At 38.3% G+C, this 22,543-nt stretch overlaps 1 protein-coding gene and 1 pseudogene across 1 annotated transcript in view; one reads left to right on the top strand and one right to left on the bottom strand.

The window, feature by feature from the left end:
• CUNHXorf21 (chromosome unknown CXorf21 homolog) overlaps nucleotides 1-19,686 on the top strand; it is a 100,378-nt gene extending 80,692 nt beyond the window's left edge. The window contains exons 5-7 of the mRNA XM_010608497.2: nucleotides 13,884-15,532; nucleotides 17,926-18,535; nucleotides 19,454-19,686. Of these exons, the coding sequence (XP_010606799.1) occupies nucleotides 13,885-14,781 (897 nt within the window). The 5' untranslated portion in view covers nucleotide 13,884 and the 3' untranslated portion in view covers nucleotides 14,782-15,532; nucleotides 17,926-18,535; nucleotides 19,454-19,686. The remainder of the gene's footprint in view (nucleotides 1-13,883; nucleotides 15,533-17,925; nucleotides 18,536-19,453) is intronic.
• LOC104851351 lies at nucleotides 17,144-20,531 on the bottom strand (annotated as a pseudogene).
• Nucleotides 20,532-22,543: the final 2,012 nt, after the last annotated feature.

The raw sequence follows: 22,543 nt of genomic DNA, 5'->3' as shown, positions 1-22,543 counted from the left end.
CAACACCATTTATTAAAGAGGCTATCTTTCCTCCACTGAGGATGGTGAGCTCCTTTGTCGAAGATGAGGTAGCTGAGTACATCTGCATTTGTTTTTGTGTCTTCCAGTCTGTTCCATTGATCCTCAGGCCTATTTCTTTGCCAGTACCATGCTGATTTTATCACAGTGGCTTTGTAGTATAGTTTCAAATTGGGAATTGTTACACCTGGTGCCATGTGACTGTTGCCTATAATGGCTTTTGCTATTCTAGGTCTCTTGTGGTTCCAAATGAATTTTTGGATTCTTTTTTCTAGTTCTGTGAAATATAGTGTTGGAATTTCAATTGGCATTGCATTGAATGTATATAGCAGTTTCGGTAGTATGGCTCTATCACATTTCTTAGAACAACTGTTTCTGATTTTGGAAGCTTCTCATAGGAGTGAAGAGTATTTGAAGTCTACGTTAAATGTATCATGATGGCAATTTGGGAAATTTACAAAAGTAGTACACTACAGCAATGTGATGTTTAACATACTTATATCAAGGCACTGAAACATTTCCAATCACATACATACTGCTTATTTTAGATCTATAAGATATTGTCCCTCTAAGCTCTTAACAAATGTAATAAAATAGACATGTGTGTTACTTAACTAAATACAGTTATTTTTCCCTGAATTTTTATTTTGAAAAGACGATTTACTTAAAAATTTTTATTGAGGCAGGATTTTGTTATGTAGTTCAGGATGGCCTTAAACTCACTATGTAGCCCAGGCTGTCCTTGACTCATGGCAATCCTCCTGCCTCAGCCTCCCAAGTGCTGAGACTACTGGTGTGAACCACCATACATGGCCTAAAAATATTTTTTTGATACAAAGTCTTGATGTGTAGTTCAGGCTGACCTTGAACTCACTCAAATTTACAGCAATCTTGTCTCGGCCTTCTGAGTGTAAGATTGCAGGCATGTACCGCCATGCTGGGCCTACAATTTGTTATCAAAATATTTTATTAGTATATATTTATAATACATAATATATACATTTATCATGGGTATGAAAAATTTTAACCTATATAAAAATTGAGATAGAAGCCGGGTGTGGTGGCTCACGCCTGTAATCTCAGCACTTGGGAGGCAGAGGCAGAAGGACTGGCGTGAGTTTGAGGCCAGCCTGTGCTACATAATGGGCTCAGGGCCAGCCTGAACTACAAAGTGAGACTCTGTCTCAAAAAAAATTGAGAGAATAGTATAATGAACATCCATATTTCCATCATGAAGATTAATCAGCTGTATCATTTTGCCATTTCCCCCCTTTCTCTGATTGTTTTCCTGACTCATTGACAGCATATCGCTGTCTGTAGGACACATGTCTGCTCTGAATTCTTGAATATGTACCTCTTAAAATAAAGTCAGTCTTTTACATAATTATAACACAATTGTGCCAATTGTATCAAGGAGATTTAACACCAATAAGTACTATTATCTATTTTATGACCCACATTCAAATTTTCCAACTATCCACAGAACTTTTAGAGCTCTTTTATTTTTTTGCATCCAGGACCCTATCAAAAATCTTTCATTGAGTTTGATTGCCATGCCTACAATTATGTAAATGTTAATGGTAATAAGTATAATTAACATAGTTAACAATGATTAATGATTAAAATAGGAAGGAAATTTAACATCAGTACAATACTATTAGGATCATTTTTCTTTTCATTTTTTTTTCTCCTCATACAAGAGATTGAACCTAGGACCTTCAAACTCAGTTACATTCCCAGACATCCCCTCTTCTGAGGTAAGATAGATTTATTCTTTTTTGTCAGCTTTCGTGTTCATACACTTTTCAGAAAATAAACCATAATATTATCTTTATTTTTCAAAATGAATTAGCAGACCCCCCTTTTTAAATTTTGAGATTGAATGTTGTTAAGTTGCCTAGAATGGGCTCAAATTTCGAATTCTCCTGCCTCAGTGTCCTAGAGCTGTGGGATTACAGGCATGTGCCACAGAGTGTGGCTAGTTTTCTTTCTTTTTTGTTTGTTTTTTGTTTGGTACCGGGAATTAAACTCTGAGCCTTGTGCTTGCCAGGCAGGCGCTATGCCACTGAGCTACATTCCCAACCCTTTCTTATTTTTTTAGTCATCTATTTTGTGTCAAAATATATTTGAAGTAAGCCGGGAGTGGTGGCGCATGCCTGTAATCCCAGCACTTGGGAGGCTGAGGCAGGAGGATCACTGTGAGTTGGAGACTAGCCTGGGCTACGTAGTGAGTTCCAGGTCAGTCTCAACTACATAGTGAGACCCTGTCTCAAAAAACCAAAAAAAAAAAATAATAATATATATTCGAAGTAATTTTTACAAATGACCATAAAGTTTACTTTTTCAGTTTGTGAAATGGCAAGAAAGGATAAGAAGAAAATATCCAAATTAAGGCAAAAATATATTTACTAATATTTCTGCACCAAGTGTTACAACTTTTGAAATAAGGAATTTCACATATCAGATTAAACTCTTGGAAGTAGCTGTTGTTACCTTTCGATGTAAGAATCCAAGGAGAACTAAAGAAAAAATTATTTAGTGAGGTTAACAGAAAAATAGAGGACATTTGATTTACAGTTGTATTATTTTAGCCATCAAGTTAGACTTTCAGAAGTTGATTTATTAAGTTAGAATCCTTGTATTTGATGGAAGAGTAGATCATTCAAATTATCTGTTTTGTGACAGGAGTTGAAATATGGATGAGTGTTCCTTTGGAGCAGTAAGCGGTGAAATAATAGAGATATAATCTAGGTATGTGATGAAATGATTAGCTATTTTTTTTCCTCTACTTGGGATCAAACTCAGGAATTTGCACTTGGGAGGCAGGTGCGGTGCCACTAAACTAAATCTTCAGCCCTGATTAGCTATTTTTAACTCCAAAGAACAGACATTTTAAAATATAGGAGTAAGGAACTGCTGATGCCATTTTATTTTACAGAGGGAGATCCTTAAATTTTCTTCCCAAAATATACTTTTTGTTTTGGGTAAAATTTTTATGTGATTCACAGAAAACAAATTAAAGCATGTACTACACATTTGGTTACATTATCAAAATGAGATAATAAACAGAAATTGTTAACATTTTCAGTGATAATTTTCAGCAATTTATCTGCAAGTCTCTAAAATCAATCAATTTTAAAAAAAAGTGGCACTGGGGATTGAACTGAGGGCCTCATGTATGCTAGGCAAGTGCTCTGTTATTAAGTTATTCCCCCCCAGCCTTTTTATTTTTTGAGACAGGGACTCATTTATTTGCTTAGGGTGGCCATCTTCCTACCTCGGCTTCCCTAGTAGTTAAGATTATAGTCATTTTCCACCAAGCTGAGCTCAATAAAGTCTTATAAATATTTAGATTAGAATTATGGGAGCCACAAGGCATGGTGGTGCATGTCTGAATCCCAGCACTTGGGAGTCTGAGGCAGGACAATTGCCCAGAGTTCAAGGCCAGACTGGGCTACATAGTGAGTTTAAGGAGAGCCTGAACTACGTAGAAAGACTGTCTCAAACCATCCCCCACTCCGAAAAAAATTAAAAAAAAAAAGAATTAATGGGATCTTTTGGAGCCCATCATGTTGAACAAAATGAGTCAGACTCAGAAAGACAAGTATCACATAGCCTCCCTAATATGTGGACTCTAAAAATATTGACATAAAAGTAGAAGGGAAGCTATTATTATACAAGAGGAAAGAAATAAGAGGGTGCATGTGTAAGAATGGGTAAGAGGGGGTGGATATGAGTGAAACATATGTATTGAAACCCCTCAAAAATGTGCAAGTAGAAACTTCTGGGGGTTAAAGTGAGAAAAGTATTCCGTGTATGTATGAATCTTCCACAGTGAAACCCATTAATTTGCATAGCCAATAAAATGAGTGATAAAAGGCAGGCAATTTCTGATTTAAAATATGGCACCTAGAATTTATATGATAGGAGAAATAGAGATGTAAAGAGATGAGATAGAGGATTTTGAGGTTTTGAAGTATTAAAAAATAGCCTCTCTGTTATATGGCCTACATAAATCTTAACAAGACAGCTTTACTCACAAATTTGAGGAAAGCATACATTTGTGCATCTGACTGGAAATTTTTTTTAAAAAGTTGAAGAATGCCAGAGGAAACACTTAGTTTTAAACATTGCTAGTGAGAGAATAAATTGGTTGAAGATACTTGAAAGACAATGAGATGATAGTTGTAATCTAGTCACTCTGCTGCTCCAAATCTGGCCGAGGGAACATCCATGGGGTTTACCCAGCTATATGCATAATGAAAAAGCAAGAAAAACCTCCATATTCACGGTAAGAAGTGATTTTTAAAAATAAAGATAGATCTGTGTAAGCAGACATTAGAGAGCCAAACTGCTCCCACCTAGCTTGGCCCAAGATCTATGAAACAGCAGATAACGTTTTCCCGTCTTCTATCCCATATGGCTCCCTCCCATGATGCCCCATGGGAGTGTGTGGCTGCTGGAGGTCTCCTTTGCAATCGTCTCAATGCAGCCTCTTCAGATGTCTTAGTGGCTCCTGCTCAATATACTCTTCAGGAGATAAAACCTGCTCTGGCTCCTTCTCACCCCCAACTGCCCATTTCCCACCAGTTGCCAATCTTCTGGCTGTCCTTTTCTCCTTGCCAGTTACCCCTTCTTTCCAAATGCTATTCCAATGATTTATTTTACTGGTTTTGGTAGCAGTGGGGTTTTCTTGAACTTGCATGTACTCCTACTAAATGACTTGGGGGCAAGGAGAAAAGAATCCTAGTCTCTTTTTCCATTTTAAGGAGAAAGATTCTGAATGTATGGCTAAGGGTTCTGCAATGTTATTTTTGATGAGACCTGAAGGTTATGGGGAGTGGGCCAGAGGATGGATGTGGAACCGAGATTACAGAATGAAAGAAAAAAAATGTACAGTTCCTTGGGACAGGAGTGGAGTTTGGGAAAACTGGGGGGACCTTAGCATAGCTGGGGTCCTGGGGCTTGTGAGGAACCGGCAGAGATGACGTTAGAAAGGCATATAGAGACCATACATCAAGAAGTCCCAATGTGTATGCATGTTGTCCTGGTGGTGATAGGGAGTGGTTGGCACTTAAACAGAGCATCTGTAATATTAAATTACCATGTGGAAGGTGCTTATAAAATTAAGGATATAGTTGCAGGCTATGATAGTGAGACTGGTTAGGGAAAACGATCCTATGAGAAGACTGAAAAAATAGAGGAAAAATTACTTACATGCCTCAAAGACGTGCATGCATTGATACACAGTTGGGACATGTGCAGGAGATGTTGGCTGTCCCCTTGCAGTTTTTTGTAGTTACTACATGTTCCTCTCGTTATTTGCCAGATGTGGTTGTTGTTCAATGGAGGTAGAGTTGATCCTCTGTTCCTGGTAGAACTAATTACTCATTGTGATGATCGTGTGACATTAACAACCCTTCCCTGTGCAATAGAGCAGTATGTTCTAAGAACAGAAAACACACTTTGCAATTTGTAAACTTCTGCATGAATCTTGCCTCTAGAAGTTAGTAGCTGTGTGACCTAGGGTAGGGAGTTTGTTGTACCTGACACTCAGCTTTATCATTTGGAAATCTGGATTATGATAATGCTTAAAGTGCAGTGTTATGAAGGATTAGGGTAACATCCACAAACCACCTAAGGCACAGTTGTTACTATGATGCCATATGTAACTTACTGCATCTACTTTTTGACTGAAGTCAAGGGTTGGCAAACAATAGCCAAGGACCAAATTGATCCTGTTTGTTTTTGTAAATAAAGTTTTATTGGAATACAGCCACAATAATTTATTTACATAATGCCTGTGGCTGTCTTCCTACTATGATGACCAAATTGCAACAGAGTCTGAATGATTTGTTAAGTCTCATATATGTACTATTTGTCCCTTTATATAAAATGTTTTCAGTTCCCGAACTTAGCTTTTTTCAAATGTCCCCTCTTATAAACTTCTTTTTCAGGTCTCCCTTTTGACTATGCTTGTGTTGTTTGAGTATAAATTAAAAGTATGTCTATGCACAGAAGTGATAACAGTTTTCTGAGAACTTATGAAAGTACTAATCTAGAAGGAAGAATTTATATTGAAGTTTCTTATGAAACCAAGTAAATGATTTAACAAAGTGCACTTTAGCACATATTTCTAAGTTGCGAATTTGCACATAAAGTTAATTTTGGTATTCCCCTATTAATGATTAATTTAGCCTTAATTTTCCTAGAACATCTCATCTGCAATGTCCTTAAGTATTTTGTCCTTCACACTTAAGCAGTCATGGAAAAAAATATATATATATTCCTCCCCAAAATGCATAAGCATTTCAGCAGTTTGCTGTACTAATAAATATCTGGAAGCTAATGGTCACCACCTTGAGCACCTCCTGTAATTGTAGAGGCCAAAGGGAACTTGTACTAATCTCATGATATCTCAATAAATTTTGTATTAAAATATCTATGCAAATTTTTCTTTTCTTGATGTATTCATTTTTGGGTAGACTTTTGTGTGTGTGGTGTGTGTGTATATAATATATATATATATATATATATTCACGTATGTACATATATATGCTTTATATTTATGCATATATATAGCTTTGTAAGAGGAGAAATAAAATTCAAGTGATAAAATAACTTTGCATAGTTGAAGTAATCCATTGGGTTAAATTTTAGTGTCACAAATAAAATTAAGACTAAAAGCTATGGTAACAGTTTTTGGAGGTACACAATCTATGAAGAGATCCAGTGATGTCTTCTTAGAATTTCATAGAAAATAGAAGCTTACTTAGAAAAATGCCAATAATTATTTAAAATAGGCCCAAGTAATTTTTATTTCTCTATTTTTAACTTTTAGGATGTTGTGATGTGCAACATTGTTTTAATTATAGTGGTACATTCAAAGGTTACTATGAAGATTACACGTGTTAATATATGTTCAGTTTTTGTTTATAAGTTTTATGTGTATAATATTAACCTTTGCACAGCCTTAGCTCCTTCAGACAAGGACAGGAACATTTAAGAGTGCTAGAGCCATAGACAGCCTTATGTCTTTCAAAAGCCTCCTTAGCACGTTTTCTGCTGCCCTCTGCTGTTAATTTTTAGAAACACCAGATTCTGAGTAATGTGCATTTAATCCTCTTCATAAATTTATGTAGTATTAAATATTGAGGGCGCATTAGAAAAAATTTAATCTCACATTCTAAATTTACATGTGGGAAATGGAGTCTCTGAGAAGTTAGGCAATGTGAACATGGCTCTTCTTTTTTTTTTTGTATGAGCCCTGAACCCAGGGCCTTCACACTAAGCTACATCATTGGCCTTAAAAAAATTATTTTTCAGATTTTCAGACAAAGTGTGGCTAAATTGCTAAGTTGTCCAGGCTGGGCTCGAACTTGTGATCCTTTTGCCTTAGTGTCATGCAGTGTTGGGGTTACAGGGGTGCACCACTACACTTGGCACATTATGTTTTTTTTTTTTTTTTTTTTTTTTTTTTTTTTTTTTTTTTGGTACTGGGGATTGAACTCCAGACCTTGTGCTTGCGAGGCAGGCAGAGGAACTACTAAGCTAAATCCCTGGCCCTCTTACAGTCTGTATACAGCTATGAAGTACTTTACCTGCAGCCTTTGCTGCTGACCTTCTTCCTTGTATTGTTTGAGGTGAGCTCCTTACAGAAGTTACTGCTAGGCATGGCCTGGCGGCACACACCTGTAATTGCAGCACTCAGGAGGCTGAGGCAGGAGGATTGTGGAGTTTGAGGCCACCTGGCGAGTTCAAGGTCAGCCTGAACTGTATAACGAGTGAGACTCGAAAAAAAAGAAAGAAAGAAAAAGAAAAAAAAAGTTACTGCAAACATCCCAAGGTGCTCAAATCCCCAATATAAATTCCTACTTCCTACACTCAGATTATTTCACTGTTGACTTTAAGTAACTTTGTTAATGAGATTCCTGCTTGAAACTTAATAGACAATTAGACACTTGCACCCTGACAGTCTGTCTCATGTCAGGCTCAAGAGGACCTGAGCTAAACCACTCAGCTCCTCCTCCTCCTGGTCTCCACATTTCTGTCAGTGCTGCTGCTACTTCTCGACATATTCAGACTCAGAGTTATTTTTGGTTCCTCTCTCTTCTTCATTTCCATGTCTGGGAGTCTTTGTCTCTCATATTGGTTCCTTCTCTTTCTTTTCTGCTAATTCCCTCTTGGTTCCTGTGCCAGGCAAGGATGAATACAGCAGCTTGCTGTCGTTTAAAAAAATTCGTACTGGGGATTGAAGCCCAACCTTTTCACATGTTAGGCAACTGCTTTACCACTGAGCTACATCCCCAGCCCCTTTCAATTTTTATTTTGAGACAGGGTCTCCCTAAGTTACCCCGGCTGGCCTTGAACTTGAGATGCTCATACATCAGCCTCCCAAGTAGCCGGGATTACAGGCGTGCACCGCCATGTCCCCTCTACCTTGCATAATTAACTCCAGTTTCACTCTGTTGAAATCATCTCAACTTTACTGTCAGATTACAACATGCCATGAATCAGCTTCGTCATTAGCTGCCAGCATTTTCTTTATCTGAAATGCTGGCGATCAGAGGCTTTTGAGAGTTTGAGTGTTGGCGTTGGGAATCCAAGTCTAAACATAAAATTCATTTATTTTTCATACACACTGTATACACATAGTCCAAAGATATTTCTATATAATATTTTAGTACATCTGAGTTTTGACTGTAGCTCATCACATGAGACGAGGGGAGGAATTTTCCACTTGTGGTGATGTTTTGGCTCTCAAAAAGTTTCAGATTTTGGAACATTTCAGATTTCAGATTTTTGGCCGAGTGTGGTGGTGCACGCCTATAATCCCAGCACTCAGGAGGCTGAGGCAGGAGGATCGCTGTAAGTTTGAGACCAGCCTGGGCTACATAGTGAGTTCCAGGTCAGTCTCAACTACATAGTGAGACCCTGTCTCTAAAAACAACAACAACAACAACAAAACAGATTTCAGATTTTTGGATTGGAGTGCTCAACTTGTGTTGCCTGTAGGATAAATTGAGTATCTTCAGGCTTATGTGCCCCAAGTTACTTCCCTGACTTTAACCTCTCTGTTCCTAAACACTAAGATGCATTTTCTTCTTTTCCATTACTGGACTCCCCCGCATTTACTGGTCTGTCCCCACGTATCAGAATGATAGGGCTCTTATTCCATCAGAATTAAGGCAGCAGCAAACATCTGTGTAGATCATAAATAAGGAGGAAAGCCCACCACTCAACGCAAAATCCTAGACTTCCTTCCGTGCTTGTTGTGGTGGAGTGAAGATCATCAGGAGCCCTCATAAATATGATCCATATACAATAAAAGAAGACTCCATTAGGGCCGGTTGATTAATGTAAAGAGAAAGAGGATAAATGGGGGAGATCTAGGGTATATCTGAATGGGTGCACGGATGATAAGGGAGCTTTCTACAAATTGTGACACTCCAGGAAAGTCTCTTAGGTAAGCATGAGCCTGAAAACTCACACTTGCATCCCACCGAAACTGGTGTCTATCACTATCCCAAGTGAGCATGACAACATAGTACTGTTCTCTTGTGTCTCCCTTCTCCTCTCTGTCTGCCATGCTTTCACCCTGGGTCAGGGCCTACTCAAATCCTTCCTATTCTGTAGTGCCAAATAAAGGTTCACTTTTCACAATCTTCTTTCTCTCATTTTTGCCTCAGAATGCCTTTTACCACGAGTCAGCTGAACAGGAAGCACTACCCTTTTTTTGTCCCCTTAGTTACCCTCAAATATTTTTCTTTACTTTCAAATTTTAATTAAAAATTGAATCAAAGTTATCCATAATTCTAACAGGGGTCACATAATTCTAACACATCTGTTATGAAAAACAGCAGTCCCTGAACCCCTTCACCAGAAGCAACTACCAGTATCCTCTTCCGCTAATTACTTAGTACTGTATTTACCACCATTTCTTTCAAGAGTATGTTTGCATTGCAATTTTTTTTTTCATTTGGGGAATTATTTATTGCATTTTACTATGAAGGGGAGGGTTTAGTTCTCTTTCCTCCCTTGGTTTGCACCAAGTATATAAACTTTATCGCATTCTTTTAGCTATAGGGAGTGTCCATCTACCTAGTCTGGACATACAGGGAAATGCCTAGAGTAATTTTTATTAGTATTACATTAATATACATGATAAAATAGTAATTATTTCCCTACTTCATGATCATACTGTGGTTATATATTGAGATCAAAATTCAGTGCTTGTGTATTATGCATCATGATAAGGCAGCCTCAGTCCTGTTCAACCAAGTGACACATATGGCTGTCTCTCCTGCTCACACACTGCACCGTGCTGGGCATGAGAATTGTGTGAGACGTCCTGCTCCCGCAAATCCTTCCTGGGAGGTGTGACACAGGCTTCATGTACTCTTGACTCTCCAAGCCTCTCTGGAGCTGTGCTGTTTCTTACCATGGAGATTCGGGCCACTTGAGTCTATTTTTTTCCCCTAATACTCCATGATTTCTTTATTGAGTGGGCGCAAATATCATCCTTATGCTACCTTCTTTGATATAAAAATTTGCAGTGATTTGTAAATCTGTAAATAAAGATCATTTATAGAGTCCCATCATCATGCCCTGGAAAACTTTTTCAGCTGTATTCGGGGGGCATTTCTTTAACTTTATTTCTTATTAGTACATATTTATCAGACATATTGATCACATTCATCACAGAAAAATTATACCTGTACATAGAATATTTTAATTATTTTCCCATTTCCCTCTCCACCCTTTAACCCCTCCTCCCCTTCCCACTTACAAAAGCTTTGTTTCTACTCTTTTGCTTCCATTCTCTTTTTTTCCTTTTCCCTTCCTTCATTCCCCCTCTCCCCTCCCTTGTTCCTCTTCCCATTTGAACATCTCCCTACTTCTTGATATCAGTCATCCATTTTGGTCCTTATTTACACTTTTGGTTCCTCACAGAACAGAAACAATGTAATATTTAAACATATGTCTGATTCATTTCACTTAAAAGTATGGTCTTAAAGTGCACCCATTTCTGTAAAAATGTCTCAACTGTATCCTTCTTTGTGGTAAAGTAGTACTCCATTACATAGAGAAACCACTTTTTAAAAGCCATTCATATGTTAATAGACATCTGGGCTGTTTCTAAGATTTAGTGATTACAAACTGTGCTGCTATAAACATGGGTGTGCATATATTGCTTTGGTATGATGCTTTTAACTCTTTTTTCCCCGTTAAGTTTATTAGTACTTTTTAGGTATTATAGTACAGTTACATTCATCATTGGGATCTTTTACCTGTACATGATATATCTTGGTTCTTATTTTCTCCCATACCACTGCCCTCCCTTCACCTCCTCAACCCTTCCCTCTTTACAAAGACTTTGTTTCCATTTTTTCCTTTTTTTCATATTTTCCCTTTTCCTTTTCCCTCCCCTTCCCACTTCCCCTTTAGCCCTTTTCTTCCTATTTCACACTATCAATTATACCATTTGAACCTAATTTACACTTTTATTTTTCACACCAGAGAAACTGCTCCATATTTACTCGAGTGTGCCCTATTTATTTCACTTAAGAAATGGATGCACAATGAGGCTATTCCCTTTTAACTCTTTTGGGAAGACACCAAGAAGGGAAACAGCTGGGTCAGATGAAACCTGTAGTTTTAGTTTTTTGAGGAATCTCCATATTGATTTCCATATTGGGTGTACCAATTTACCCTCCCACCAACAGTAGAGAAGGGTTCCTTTTTCCCACAGCCTTGCCAGCAATTGTTATTGGTTGATTTCTTAATTGTAGCTATTGATGCATAAATATTATGCCCCAAGTCCTTAATGGTTTTGAATTCTCAAGTTTCAAAGCTTAAGCTATGGTATCTCAGAAGACATATTCCCCAAACTATCATTTCTGCTAAGTCTTTGCAAAGCTTATTTGGAAGCCTGGTGGGGGTTAAGATGAGGAAGTAAATGTGTCACTATTAGGCCTTTATGCTAATCTCTTTTATGTTCTCATGTATGTAAAATTTGTCCTTTTCCCGGTTGTTGGGTTTCTTGAGGGTGGGTCTATACTTAGAAGGTATTTTCTTCTTTAGGAAAGGACAAGATTTTCTTTTTGATATTTTTGTTTTTGTTTTTTTTGAGATAAAATTTTGTTATGTAGTTCAGGCTGGCCTTGAATTCAGTACATAGCCCACACAAGTCTAGAACTAGAGGTGATCTTCTTGCCTCAGCCACTCAAGTGCTGGGGCTACAGGTGTGCACCACCACTCCTGCCTGGCTCGGAAAGGATAACATTTTCTTTGTCCTTGTAAATGTGTTTAGCTTATAATACTGTAATTATTCACAGATCTTTTGAAGACTTTTAGCTTTGTATCTTCATAGTATATAATTGTGTTAAAATATAGTAAACATTTAAATAATTGATGAGTTTGCAGAATATACCTCCCAAAAAGAAAATCAACTTTTACAACATTACCCTTATACAATTACAAAAAAGAAATATTCACTCAGAAGGCTGAGGCAGGAGTTGGAGACAACAGAGACCCTATCTCAAAACAAAACAAAATGTAACAAAAAAGAGGAACATAATTTGTTGACGTAGAAACGAATAACTATGTGAATCTAAAAGAGTGACTGAAATTTTAAAAAGAAATTTTATGTATGGTTAAAAAATGATCTTTCTTTACTAATTTAACTTTTCAAATTTAAGATCAAGTTGACAGGTCTATTTTTGAAACTTAGTCCTCAAGGCTGAAGAGGACCAGTTTTCCTTTCTATGGCCTGTTGCTCCAGTGCCAAGAATACCAGTGTCTTCCTTTTTTAGAAAATGCAGCTGCTGGTTTCTGAACTATTCTAGACAGTCCAGACTTCAGTGACTGCTGAGGGTGGGGATGGGAGGCAGATGTAGGGAAAGCCCACTGTCAGGAAAGCGCCATGCTCCCCAGGGTAGAGGTAAACATATCAGTTGACTGCACAGACATTTCCAGGATATATTCTGAGAAATGACAGAGACAGGACAAAATATCCATCCTGGGCTACAAACTGAAGGGAAACTTTGTAGTCCTGCAGGATATGTTGAGTGTGAGTTAATTTTATATCATGTAATTGTTCATGGTTTCCTCCTAATTAAAAATAAATTTGGAGCCTCTCCTAAATACAAATAACTATCTAGCCCCTAAGGGATAAAATGCAATGATGAGTGAAGTACAGCTCCTCCTTCCGTAGGATTTGCCACAGATTTCTTCATGATTTTTCTCATAGCCCACTAGCCATGTTGCTACCCGATCTCCAACTTCTTGATCATGCTCCATTTTCTATGGGACAGGACAGAAATCTGTTTAATTCCCAAGGCCTTTCATAATCCAATTCTAGACCATTTCTCCAGCCTCTTGTGCTTGTGCTTGGCTTCTTGGTGTATGTGAACGGACCACGTTATTATATGCTTGTATAGCTTTGTACCGGAGCTGGAGCTCCTCCATACCCTTTCACCATTTAGTGGAAATGTCTCATTTTCTATAACAAACCCTGTGACTTCTCCCCTTTTGCCCCGGGCTGTGTCAAGGTCCTTTCCTCTGTATTTCCTTTATGCCTATCACTACTACAGTCCTTAGTGACATAATATTAAAATTATTTCTACCCAGCTTATTTATTCCCCATAGTGGGAAATTTCCTAAAAATGAAACTGTATCTTTTCATCTTTGTATCTCCTTGACATGCCATAATGCTGGAATGCAGCAGGATCCTTAATGGCTGGATGAGTGAATGAAGCAAATTCATTCATTCATCATCCTTTACTTTTTTGATGTATCAACTGCTAAAATTTAAAAATCCTAGTCTTCTTTTCTCCATTGCTACTCATCACTTCTCTTTGCAGAATGCTGTCTGAAGGGTATCTCAGCGGACTTGCCTACTGGAATGACATCCGTTGGAACTGTGCAAGTTGTAATGAACAGGTGACTGAAAAAAAGGAAGAGGAGACAAGTTCTGTTGCTAGTCTTTCCTATTCATCTGTGGATGAAACACAAGTCAGAAGTCTTTATGTGAGCTGCAAATCCTCTGGAAAATTTATTTCTTCAGTGCATTCAAGAGAGAGCCAACGTAGCGTAAGTCAGAGAGTCAGAATGCTGCAGACAACCCCCAATCCTGTGTTTGAAAGACCAAACTTGGCTGCAGTTGAAATATGTAGGGACCCTAGTAGAGAAACCTATTTAGTTCCACCTTCCTGCAAAAGTATTTGCAAGAATTATAATGACTTACAAATTGCAGGGGGCCAGGTGATGGCCATTAACTCAGTGACAACAGATTTTCCCTCTGAGAGCAGTTTTGAATACGGTCCTCTGCTGAAGTCATCTGAGATCCCTTTGCCCATGGAGGATTCCCTTTCCACTCAGCCAAGTGACTTCCCCCAAAAACCTATTCAGCGCTACTCATCCTACTGGAGAATAACCAGTATCAAAGAGAAAAGCAGCCTGCAAATGCAGAAGCCTGTTTCAAATGCTGTGCTGAACGAGTACCTGGAGCAGAAGGTGGTGGAGTTATATAAGCAGTACATTATGGACACTATGTTTCACGATAGTTCTCCTACCCAGATCCTGGCATCTGAACTCATCATGACAAACGTGGACCAAATCAGTCTTCAAGTGTCCAGAGAGAAGAACCTGGAGACTTCAAAAGCCAGGGATATAGTCATTGGCCACCTTTTACAGTTAGTGTCCACTGAGATCAGCACTCCTAGTCTCCATATTTCTCAGTATAGCAATGTGAATCCATAGAGCGGATTCATGGATTCCATAGTTCTATTCCTCTCAGTTACTCAAATCCAAAGCAAGGCTTTATTCATTTATTCTGAGAATGTGAAGGAGGGGGTTGTGAAAGGGAGCCATGAGCTAGAGAAACAAAGGTTGGTTGGAAGTCAGGTGTGAATGGAGAAAAAAAATCTTATAATATTACCCGTGATAAAGTAATATGGGAAAAGGAGCCATAAGGAATGGTTTCAAAGAAAAATTTATACAACAATAAAGCAGAAATACAAATGGTCAAAAGAAGAAAAGAGAATATAGAAATTGGAAAAAAGGCAAGCAAACTAAAAACAAACACTATGACAGAATTAAAAGCCAAACATTTCAGAACAGGTTTAAAAATATACATTTGTTACCAAAATGAATTCCTTTGAAGTGGTTCTTGTTGAGGAAAATGGACTGCAGAAGGCTTCCGTATTTGGGTGGAAAGACAAGTTCAAACACTTTTTAAAGTATATATTTGTATTTCTTTTCTCTATTCTGTATTAGTAGTTCATTTAGAGATACTTTGTAAATATTAAAGCTATATCAACTTGCAATTGTGTTTTAATTTTGAATGACCACCTAGCTATAGCTACAGCCACAAAGCAGCCATTTACACTCCCTAATTCTGTCTACTGATGGAGATGAAATTTTCTACATGAAAAAGCACCACAGAGTGAACATGAAACATTTAGTTATATTTTGCTGTGTATGATTTTCTTGGTGGCATCAAGTTTTAAAGGTAATTATGGATACTATTCGTTTTACTCATTTTCGTCTTCTTTTTCATGTTCTCTTGACCTGAAGCCAGTAAAAGCTCTTCCATATCCTCAAAAGGAGGTTACAGATCTTAGGGTATCATGTTATGAAATTCTGTACCATGTATCAAGTTCATTTGCTACCATGGTAGCCTTTTCTTTAGGGCTTCTCTTCTCTAACTCTTTCCTCTAGCTCAGGACTTGGCAAACCATGGCTCATGGGCCAAATCTACCCTGCTGCCTGCTTTGAATGCCTGTCAGTTAAGAGTGCTTTCTCTATTTTTAAATGCTTTTAAAACTTGGACAAATATCTAATTTATTATTAACAACAATAAAAGTATATAGAATATGAAGGAAAAGAATAAGACACCTACAGATCAAATGAGACCTTGTTTTGATACCATTTTCAAAAAATTTAAGAGACAAAATTAATATTTATAAAACAATAGAGGAAATATTGCCCCTAGATATTTGTTATTAAAGATTTGTTTATTTGTGATGATAATATGGTAGCTATGTTTTAATAGGGCTGCTTCTGTCTTTGGGATCATTCTGAAATGATCAGATGTGAAATATGTGAAATAATGATGTCTGGGATATTTTTGGAGTAATCCTGTGTAAGGAGAGGAACTTAAGGCAGAGAGCAAATATTGTGATAACGGGCTATGAAAAAGCAGTATTTTGTGATGTGGAAATTACGTGAAATTCAATGTGTAAAAAATAAAATTTTATTGGAAGCAGCCACACCCACTCATTGCTGTGCTGCCTATGGCTGCTTTCCCTTGAGAACAAGAAGGCTGAGTAGATGTAACAGAGGATACATGGCCCAACAAAGCCTAGGTCTCACTCCAGGTGGCCTTTTACAGAAGTTTGCCAATATTGCTCAACAGCAGGGCCTTGTCAACACAGCAGTTTCTTGATTTAATTTCAGTTTGCAAAGGGAAGTGGACTCTGAAATGGAGTTTGGTGAGCAAGTTTACTGAGGATTAGTCTAAGGGACCGCCTCTGTGAGGGAAAGAGGGAAATAGAAGTTCCCGCAAAGGTCTTCGTGCATTTCACAGGAAGTTCTGGAACGAGAGTGAAACTAGAAGGGCTGCTTCCAAAGTGAAATGAGAAGGGTGGCTTTTGTACTCCAGAATCTGTCAGAAGGGAGGATACCTGTAGGTGAGCAGTTTGGCAAAGGGCAATTTCCAAAGTGTGAATCTCCTGTGAGTCTTCAGCAACCAAACTCCAGGAAGCTGCGGGGGGAATGATGCCTCATCCCAAAAGAGGGATCTATGTGGAACAGTCCTTTATGTTCTTCTGCATTTGTATCTGTAGAGTGAATGAATGTAGTTTTTCATATCATTGTGCAGGAGACATGATCTGGACATTGTTATTAAGAAATGCTATTGATTATTTTATTTTACTTTTTTGTTTTGTTTTGTCCATTTTTTCAACGAGAGGATGGAAGGAACCCAACATTTTTAGTTACAACAATGAGATTTTGTTTTTGTAAAAAATAATCCTATATGGAAATGAATGGGACAATGATAAAAATAAACAAATAATTAAAATTCCAAACCAAAACATATCTCCTGGTCCCGAGATCTCAGTCACTCCTCTAAGACTACAATCTCCACATTGTGGACTTGATGCTGATGTTCTTCCATCTCAGCCACGACTTTCTCCTCAGTCCTCAGCTCAGTCTCCAAGATGACTGCTTTGCTCTCAGTGTCTCCAACCTCAGGGTCCGGGGCTGGGTCAATTTCACGGATGGTCTGCCCATCCTCTGAGGCCCTTTCCACAACCTGGATTGCTGAGGTCAGGCCAGACTCCATGGCTACCAGCTCCACAGGGCTCGCCATGGTAGCCATGTTGCCCAGGGTACTGCCATCCTGCATGGTGGTGGAGCTTAGCAGTGCCAAGCTAGATGAAGGGTGGATGGTCACTGTGTCTGGTGAGCTGCTCTTGGCAGAGGAGACCACTGTGGCATAGCGGAAGAGCTGAGGGCCGGAAGGCAGCGTGTGAACAGTCACAGGGCTGGAGCCCTGGCTGAGTGTGGCCACTGGAATATTGCCCATGGAAAAGGACAGACCCACTGGGGTGATGGTGACGGGGGAGGTGACTGTGAACTGCGGCTGCTGCTGGACAGGAGTAGAAGGGCTCAGGACAGTGGTGGAGGCTGGCCGCTGGAGCCGGGGCCGTTATGGAGGTTTGAGAGTGCTTGCAGGCATTAATGTTTTGAACCATCTGGCATTTCAGCCTATGATCCTGGGCTTGCTTCTTTTGCTCTTCCAACTGGCATTCCAAGTCTCAGAGTATAGATAAACTGCTCTTCTCCCCGTTCTATCTGGTTCCTTCTGGTGTCCAAAACCTTCTTGATTGTGTCCATTAGGCCAAATGTATGTACTACATTGTTGAGGACAGCAGCACCTGTGACCTGGAAGGGAGCCTGGAGGAGTTGCTGCTGAACTCCCCTGAGTAAGTTCCTCTGTTTCCTTCTGGATATTGCTGACAACCTCCAGGACATCAGAGCATCCTCTGAAATTTCCTCAGAGTCTTTCTTCACACCCTCCTCTGTGGCCATGGTGACAGCAGCAATGAGTGACGAGTTCCACTGCAGCCCCGCCTCTTCCATACTTTCTTCTGAAATGGCAATCTGTGTGATGCCACCATCAGCTGAAGTGGGTGTCTGTCTGCTGTCCCAGCACTGAAGCTCTTGCAGTGCTCATCAGAATATCAAATTTGGTGCTTCTGAAGGTATTGGAGCACACTTTGTCATGCTGGTAGAAATCAATCTGTCCGGAGTCCATCATTTTCCTGAGCATGATTCCACCCAAATGAATGACTTTCTTTCAGTCCTTCAGAGTGGACTTGCCAGCCAGATGAGCAAAATGCTAAGGGCTGAACAGCTGATCATTGAACTCGACACACTTCACATCTATTTCTGGACACACAAACTTCTTCCAGAGGAGGATGGCTTTGCTCTCCCCACAAGTTATGGGGTAAGCAATTTCCACGTCCTCATTTGCTTCTATAATGCTTGCGTCAATTCCTTCTTCAATTTTGTGTATCATGTGAGTTTCTACTGCTACAACTGCTGTGTTGTTCTCCAACCAGGGTTCATAAATCCTGTTCTAAAAGTGTCCATCGATAAACAAACTACATGAATCATGAAAAAAGTAATATTCACAACATGGGTTAAGATAGTTGTTTTAATCTATCTCAAATAGAATAAATAAAGAAATACACTTTAAAGCTGGGCATGGTGGCCCATGCCTTAATCCTAGCACTAGGGAGGCTGAAGCAGGAAATCACTGCAAGTTTGAGGCCAGCCTGCACTACAAAGTGAGTTCAAGGCCAGCCTGAACAACATAGTGAGACCCTGTCTCATAAAACAAACAAACAATTAATATATACATACACACATATACTTTAGAACTGTACGTTAAAGTTTTGACTAGTTTCTCATTGTACGTATGTACGTTTGTATGTATCTATGTATTTTTGTGGTACTGGGGATTGAACCATGGATCTTTATACTGAGCTACATCCCCAGCCCTTTTTATTTTGAGATAGCATCTTGCTAAGTTGCTCAGGCAGGACTCAAATCACAATCCTCCTGCCTCAGCCTCCTAGAATACTGGGATTACAGGCATATACCACCACTCCTGGCTATTTTAACATCCTTTCAGGCCTCATAAGCAAAATATTGATATGAACAGAGTCTACTAGGAAAAGAATAAGAGACACTATACTCACAGTAACCAGCAGTAATCAAAAGTACCACTTAATGGAAGGTTATATAACACCTTAAAATCTCTCTAATGGTCCCAGATAATTTAGTGTGATATATTGGTGTCCTCTTTTTAATTTCTATAATAAAACTGATGTGTTAATTCTTGCACCTTGTTATTTCAAAGCACTGCCTAAATAATCTTTGCACTGATGACACCCACCTCCCTGCTGATATCTCAAGCACAGACTTCTCTTCTGAGAGCAACAAATCCTAACCATTAGACCACAAGAAGCATCTGGACCTCTCTTGAATGTCGCTCCAGGACACACCTAACCACTGTGTAAATGAATACACCCAGGGGCTGGGGATTTAGCTCAGTGGTGCCACCGCCTGCCTTGAAAGTGTAAGGTAATAAGGGAAAAGAAAAAAATATGAGAAAATGAAAAAATGGAAATAAAGTGTTTGTAGATGGGGGGAGGGGTGAAGGGAGGGAAGGGACAAGGGGAAAAAACGAGAACCAAGACGTGTCATGTAATGGTACAAGATCCCAATGATGAATGTAACTGTACTGTATACCTAAAATGTACCAATAAACTCAATAAAAAAAAAAGAAAGTGTAAGTTCCCAAGTTCAAACCCCAGTATCAAAAATATATATACTCAGATGTTCCATGAGACTATTAAATTCATTATATCTAAAATAATTAAATTATTATCATTAGAATTAATTTTTTTGGTACCAGGTTCAAACTCAGGACCTTGCATTTGTAAGGCAGATGGTGGAACCACTGAGCCAAATTCCCCATTATCTATATTTTAAACATAACACTCAAACAGCTCCATGGATTCATTGCTTGCTCTGTGTCTGCTTCCACATTAAGCATTTCATGTATCATTTTGTATAATTCTCAAAATAACCTTAGAACAGAGAGAGCATCTATTTTTTTTAATAAATGGCAATTTTAATAGAATGTAAATTTGAGTGCATAATAGCAAATGGAAGGCAGCTGAACCACAGAGAGAAAACAAGGCTTTCCATAGCTTCAAATCCAGGTGTTTCATGACAAAGAAAATATTAGGACATCTGGGAAAAGACTGTTTAGTTAAGACATGATGGAAATTAACATACCCTAAAATTAGAATTTCTGAAATGGATTAACTAATTTTTTTAGAGACTGAGAAGGAGCGCAGTAATATAGAAACCAAGTACAGTATGCTAGAAGGATCACAAAGGATCATGCCACTAAATGCAGGTACAGACATTCTTCACATACTACGAAGGTAGCATCTCTTACCTAGATACACATGCTCTTCTTCAGACATATGATACCCTCCAGTAAAATAATATACCAGTGAGAGCTTATAATTTCAATACAAATCAGAGCCCTATCATTGAGCTCAACAAAAAGGCAGTTTAAAGAATTAGCACTAATAAATAAAGTCTCAAAAGTATTCCTTCAAGATTGAGAATGTCTTTGTATAATGAAACATGTAGGTTACCCATTCTATCATGTCTGAATAACCATCCACTGCAGGTATAGTGCTGAAGTAGTATTACTGTCTCCTTCTTGGGACTCTGTTTTCATATGTTTCCCTCCCAGAAAGGTCCAGGTTTGTTTTTTAATGATCAAAATAATTACTAATAAATGTATATTTTTACTACACATCTGTTATTCTAAATCAACCTATGAAAGAACCAAACCTTTTGGATATTTCACAGCTAACTTATTTACAGGTAGTTTCATAAATAAACTCTCCTAGGAACTACTACCTGTTATCTACAACCACTGTGAAGTGGCGGGCAAAAAAAAAAATCACAGGGCAGGGTGAAGGATTTAGCTCAGTGGTTCCACCACCAGTCCTTCAAGCGTAAGGTCCTGAGTTCAATCCCTGATACAAAAAAATAAATAAATAAAACAAAAAAACAATCACAGGGCATGAAACACTAACCAATTTAGCTGTCAAAGATGGCAGTAAGCAAATAATGAATATCCAAGAATATAATTACATTGGGATTTAAAAAGTAACCATCAGGCACAAACTATTATGGTTCTAATCTTCTCCATGATTCAAAGTCATCTGCTACACAATAATCAGTGGCTTTTGTGAGAACATCTATTATCATCCCCATTTTACAGAAGAATGAGCTGGGCTGAGAGAAATTAAATCATTCATCCAAGGGCACATAGTAGATGACAGAGCTGAATTTTAATTCAGTTTCATTTAACACAAGAGATCCTCTGGATTTCTGCTGGGTCCTTTGTAATTTCACCTTTTTCATTCCTAATTATATGGATTTGGGCCTTTACTTTCCTTTTTTTGATAAGGTTGGCTAAGGGTTTGTCAATTTTATTTTTCTTTTGAAGAACAAACTCTTGGCTTCGTTGATTTTTTTGTACCGTTTTTGAAATCTCCATTGTGTTAATTTCTGCTCTGATCTTTATAATTTCCTCACTTGTATGATGTTTTAGTTTGTCCTGCTCTTCTTTTTCTATAAGCTTGAGGTTCAGCATCAGGCTAATTGTGCTCACTCTGTTTTCCTAATATGCATATTCAGTGCTATGTATTTCCCTCATAAGACTGTTTTCACTGGATCCCATAGATTCCTATATGTTGTATTTTCATTTTCATTTAATTATAGAAATTTTCTGATATCTTCTTTAATTTCCTCTGTGACCCAGTGATTATTCAGGAGTGTATGTTCAATTTCCATGTGCTTGTGAAATTCTTGCAGTTTCTTTTACTATTGATCTCCAATTTCATCACACTATAGTCTGATAATATACAGGGGATAACTTCAGTTCCTTTTCACTTACTTAGACATGTTCTATGAGTGAATATGTAGTCTACTTTGGAGAATGACCCATGTGCAGCTGAGAAGAATGTGTATACTGATTTTGTAGGGTGGGACACTCTGTAAATATCTGTTAAGTTCAATTGTTTAAGAGTCTGATTGTGTTATAATATTTCATTGTTTATTTTGTCTCGTTGATCTGTCTATTTGTGACAGTGGTGTGTTGAGGTTCCCTATTACTATTTTGTTAGTGCTTATTTGATTTTTCATTTCCATTAGTATTTGTTTTATATAGTTGGGCACACTAGTGTTTGGTGCATATATATTTATGATTGTCCTCTCCTCCTCTTGGATTGTTCCCTTTACAAGGATGTAGTGTCCTTCTTTGTTTCTCTTGATCAGCGCTGGTTTGAAATCCATGTAATCTGTGAAGAGGATAGGTATTCCTGCTTTTTTCCAGATTCCTGTCACATGGAGTATT

This window comes from Fukomys damarensis, unplaced genomic scaffold, assembly GCF_012274545.1.
Source record: "Fukomys damarensis isolate Sample0158 unplaced genomic scaffold, DMR_v1.0_HiC HiC_scaffold_39, whole genome shotgun sequence".
NCBI lineage: Eukaryota > Metazoa > Chordata > Mammalia > Rodentia > Bathyergidae > Fukomys > Fukomys damarensis.
Note: the sequence above shows the minus strand (reverse complement) of the source record. Positions and strands in the feature narration are given on the sequence as shown.